This window comes from Rhinopithecus bieti, unplaced genomic scaffold (assembly GCF_001698545.2).
Source record: "Rhinopithecus bieti isolate Rb0 unplaced genomic scaffold, ASM169854v2 scaffold_15776, whole genome shotgun sequence".
NCBI lineage: Eukaryota > Metazoa > Chordata > Mammalia > Primates > Cercopithecidae > Rhinopithecus > Rhinopithecus bieti.
This window is the reverse complement of record NW_016808836.1, coordinates 1528870-1533654: the sequence shown is the minus strand read 5'-3', so window position 1 is coordinate 1533654 and position 4785 is coordinate 1528870. Positions and strand designations below refer to the sequence as shown.

The 4785-nt window shown below is 44.7% G+C and overlaps 1 protein-coding gene across 1 annotated transcript in view; it reads right to left on the bottom strand.

Annotated features, from left to right (window-relative positions):
- The window catches only part of LOC108538997 (placental protein 13-like), a 5627-nt gene extending 1113 nt beyond the window's left edge, over positions 1–4514 (bottom strand). Inside the window, exons 1-3 of the mRNA XM_017887357.1 lie at positions 4500–4514; positions 2393–2469; positions 1685–1895 (exon numbers count right to left, since the gene is read on the bottom strand). Of these exons, the coding sequence (XP_017742846.1) occupies positions 1685–1895; positions 2393–2469; positions 4500–4514 (303 nt within the window). The remainder of the gene's footprint in view (positions 1–1684; positions 1896–2392; positions 2470–4499) is intronic.
- Positions 4515–4785: the final 271 nt, after the last annotated feature.

Below are 4785 nucleotides of genomic sequence, written 5' to 3'. Positions count from 1 at the left end.
TTCCTTCCTTCCTTCCTTCCTTCCTTCCTTCCTTCCTTCCTTCCTTCCCTCCCTCCCTCCCTCCCTCCCTGCCTCCTTTCTTTCTTTCTTTCTTTCTTTTTTTTTTTCTTTCTTTCTTTCTTTCTTTCTTTCTTTCCTTTCTTTCTTCAGAGAGAGAGAGAGATTCATTCTTGTAGCCCAGGCTGGAGTGCAATGGTGTGATCTCGGCTCACCACAACCTCTGCCTCCCAGGTTCAAGCGATTCTCCTGCCTCAGCCTCCCAAGCAGCTGGGATTGCAGTTATGCGCCACCACAACTGGCTAATTTTGTATTTTTAGTAGAGACGGAGTCTCTCCGTGTTTGTCAGGCTGGTCTCAAACTCCGGACCTCAGGTGATCCGCCCACCTCAACCTCCCAAATTACTGTGATTACAGGCATGAGCCACCAGGCCCAGCCTCATCTGCTTCTCTTAACGTTTAATGTGATAGGATATTATCCTCAACAACTTCTAAGCATAGGGAAACATCCCTCACTTGAATCTGATTAAAATGTGAATGTTTTGGCCTACTCATTAGAGAAAGCCAGAAAGTATGGATATATTTTTTATATTGAGGTTGTAGAGAAAGTCTCCTTTTCAGTATTAATTTAACAAATCTAAAATGCACACATTCTTGAACAAGTTTTTTCATTTTTTTTGTAATTATCTTCCAATATAAGTATAAGGAGGTTGGTAATGACAAAAGGATTGATTAGAAAGCTTTAGAAAGTATCATTCGTGAAAGCAAAATACTGGAAACAACTTTAATGCCCAAAAAAGAATCAAGTTGAGTAATTTTGGGTAAACTTTTTTAATGCAATATTATGCAATCCTTAAAAACTGAAGCAGCATCATAGATTGATAATATCTTCAAGATATATTCTTTGACAAAAATTCAGCTTAGTTCTTAAAGCATAATGTGTAGAGCAACTTATACCAGGATTTGCTTAAAAACCAATGAAATAATAGACATATCTATGCTTTCATAGGAGACGATTTCCTCTGAAGGGCTGGGCATGGTAGCTTTCCCCTGTAATCCTAGTATTTTGGGAGCACAAGGTGGGCAAATCACATGAGGTTGGGAGTTCAAGACCAGCCTGGACAACATGGTGAAACCCCATCTGTACTAAAAATACAAAAGTTAGCCAGTTGTGGTGGCACGCACCTGTAATTCCAGCTACTTGGGAGGCTAAGGCAATAGAATCACTTGAATCCATGGGGTGGAGGTTCCAGTGAGCTATGATCACACCTGTGCATTCCAAACTAAATGACAAAATGAGACATCTCAAAATAAAATAAAATAAAATATTCTTTCTGAAGGAGAGCAGAGCTCTGGTAATATTGTCCTTATTGGTAGAACTGGGGCTTAAAAGTGAGATGGAGTCATAATTTTTGAATGATTAAAACCACTTTTTTCTTAAGTATATTGTATACATTCAGCTAAATGAAAATTGAAATAATGGCATAAGTAGAAATTATCACTATGGGAAAAGACAGAGAAGATTCTCCACTTTGGGAGAAATGGCAGGTGAGCCGACCTTGACCTTGGTCAAATTTGGGACAAAGCTGAGGACGGCAGTGCAAGCATAGGGACTGGTGGCTCCAGGTCAATGAAAGCTGCCTGGGAGCCCACAGAGGCCAAAGGCTGGAAGCTCCTGGGGTGCTCACCTTGTATTTATTGCGACGCACGTAGATGCGCAGCTCAAATGATTTGCCATCTTCAAAGGGCACATTGTAGCATTTCTCCTCACACATCCATATCCCAAACTCACGACTGTTAATGACAGCACGATAGCCAAAGTGCACTCGGAATTGGAAGGCAATATCTGAGTCCTCATCCATCTCAGTGTAGAAATTCACCTCCAGCTGTGGGGCATATCTGAGGGCAAAGAACACGGCATGTTGGGCAGGTCCCTCCATTGTGCAGACATATACTCAACACATACACAAATCCCTTCCCCATTTACCCAGGGCAAGTCTCCCTGATTGTACTGCAGGCCTGGTCCCTGTGGGGATGCTTCAGCTCCTCATGGCCCCAGTCAGGGAGATGCTGTGCTCCTCATCCCCAAATGAAAACTGAATCCCAGTCACTGAACTAGGCCTATGAATTGTTTATTCCTTGAAAATTCTATGCCCTTTGATTAAGAGCCACAGCTCCAACCCACTGAGTGTCCTCCTCCCCTAGTCCCCATGGCTGACCCACATGCAGTTGCTGCAGGTCTCATGCCTGGTGCTGGAAGGACTCCAGGACCTGCACCTGCATGGGGCCTCCATCCTGCCAACTAGTCATTTCCATATCACTCCCACATAACGTCAAACCCTTAGCAAGTATTCTCCCTTATTCTCCATCCCTCCGTTGGACAATGAATTACTCACACAAAAGAGAGGTTCGGTTTCCCTCTGATTATCACGCAGGAACCAATAGAGAAGGACACAGGCACTGTGTATGGTACCTGCCAGGGTATGGAGAGTGAGTGAGAGCTAAAGGGTCAGGTGCAGCCTCCCCTCCTGTAACAGATTCCCATGGTGCAGGAGGTTCGAGATCACAGGGCAGACTCAGAGGCCTCTCCCCTTTCACCCTACCACAGTCAGGGCTCCATATTCCTGAAGATATGGCAGACCCATAGGTACGAGCAATTGTTCAGAGCCAGGATGCCTGAATTCCAGTCCTCATTTTGCCTTATACTAGCAGTGTAGTCTTAGATCTATTACTTGAACTCTCCCTGCCTCAGTTTCCCCAGGACAAGGAGGATTATAAGGTTATAATTATATTGTTAAATATAATTATATTATTATAATTCCTACTTTCTAAGGTGTTCTCAATAACAGAGAAGTTATAATATGTGTAAAACTTTTACCCTAATTGCTGTCATGTTTAGGGTCTGGTAGAGGTGACCTAACAGAACAGGGGAGTCCTCCTGTAACACTGACCTCTCTTTAATTCCAACTCTGAAAATAAAAACAAGACTTGAGAATATAAGAATTTTAAAAATTCACTCCAGTGAGAAATAACACTTGTTGAAAGGGAGAGGGAAATTCTATTAAAAAAAAAAATAGGAAACCCCTGTATGTGGGAGGCACATGCATCACAATCACCAAGGGCAATGGACGTCCTTCCCAGAAGGGGCACACATTACTGAGAGCCCAGCCCCAGTACTTGCACAAATGAAGCCTGTGGGTCAGGGACATAGCTAGAGGGAATGATTAATTTTTACGATGACTACAAGTGGTTGATGATTTTTCTGTGTTTTTGAGATAGGGTCTTGCTGTGTTGCCCAGGCTGACATGCAGTGGTGTGATAATAGCTCACTGAAACGTCGAACTCCTGGGCTGCAGTGATCCTCACACATCTGTCCCCTCTTGTGTAGCTGGGGCGGAAGGTGCCTGCCACTCTGACAGTCTGATATTTAAAGTTTTTCAAAGAAAGGGTCTCACTGTGATTCCCACACTGGTCTCAAACTTCTGGCCTCAAGTTATCCTCCCATCTTTGCCTCCCAAATTGGTGGGATTATGGCCATAAGCCAGTGAACCCAGCTGCTGGGTTGATTAATATCCACTTTGTAAGCTCTGTCTGAGTTTAGTCTCAGTTCAGACAGAGCTTGCAGTGGATATTTTATATGATTCAGTCTCTGAAACTACAGTCTGTAATGTCTTTCTCTAGCAAATCAGTATCTGCACACCCTCCTGTTCCACAATGGGAAGAACGTGCTGGGATGAGGACAAGGAAGCTGAGCCTGCGAGGCAAAAGCCAGTGGTCACTCTGTGCAGTCCCCAGCTGAGGAACCATCGCCCCCATAGTCTGCATTTCTCTTCCTTACACTTACTGGGAAGAGACATCTACTGATCACACATTCCACTCTCAAAAGTGATCTGAAACAAATCCTCGGTAACTCACAATCCCCAAGATCCCCACCAGATAAGCCACTTTGGATCCTCATTGACACACATGAAAAAACACACAGCTGCTTCATCAGAGGTGCTGCTGTGTGTGGGGGGAAACCTTCACATGCGCAGAAGACCACATGCACGTTCCCAGATAAACACCCAGTCACATTCCAGCACACACACCCACAGACACAGAGCCACGCCACTCACTGAGTCACACACACCTGCTCACTGTACACATAAAGATGCTCATGCACTGGTCTGGCTGTGCTCACACATACATTCACATCACAGACAGGAGGACAAAGCACACTCTCCCACTTACACTCAATCACACACCTGCCTGTCCTGGTGGTCTGTCCACCTCCCACATAAAGTCACATCATCTCAGCAGGGTCCACTATCATCGGACCAAACCACATGTTCACAGAGGGTTACACTGGCTCAAGGTCCACACCCTACAATAGCCTCACACACCCACGACTCTCAGTAAAGCATTCACAGTAGGAATGCTCATATTTTCCTCTCATAAAACATCCCGTTTCTTTCTTGGTTTAGGTGACTTGAGGTTATTGAAGGCTGTGCCTTTTTAACTCACTGGTAGTGATGACATTGTTCTCTCCTTCTGGTTGACCCTTCGGAATTATGTTCAGTCTCCTGTGTGAATCTCTGAGTTGCAGCATTTAAATGATTACTTTCAGCTCTGCCCTCTGGCTTCATTCCAGATTCCATGCTCCTCCCAGCAAGCTTTCCTTGCAGCATGAGAAAGGCACGGGTGTCAGGAGGAAACTAAGTCACAATCATAGCTGTTTGGACGTCTCTATCTGCAATGCAGCAGAAATGACAGTGTGGGAGGTACCAGGCTGTGGATTGGGTTACCAGGG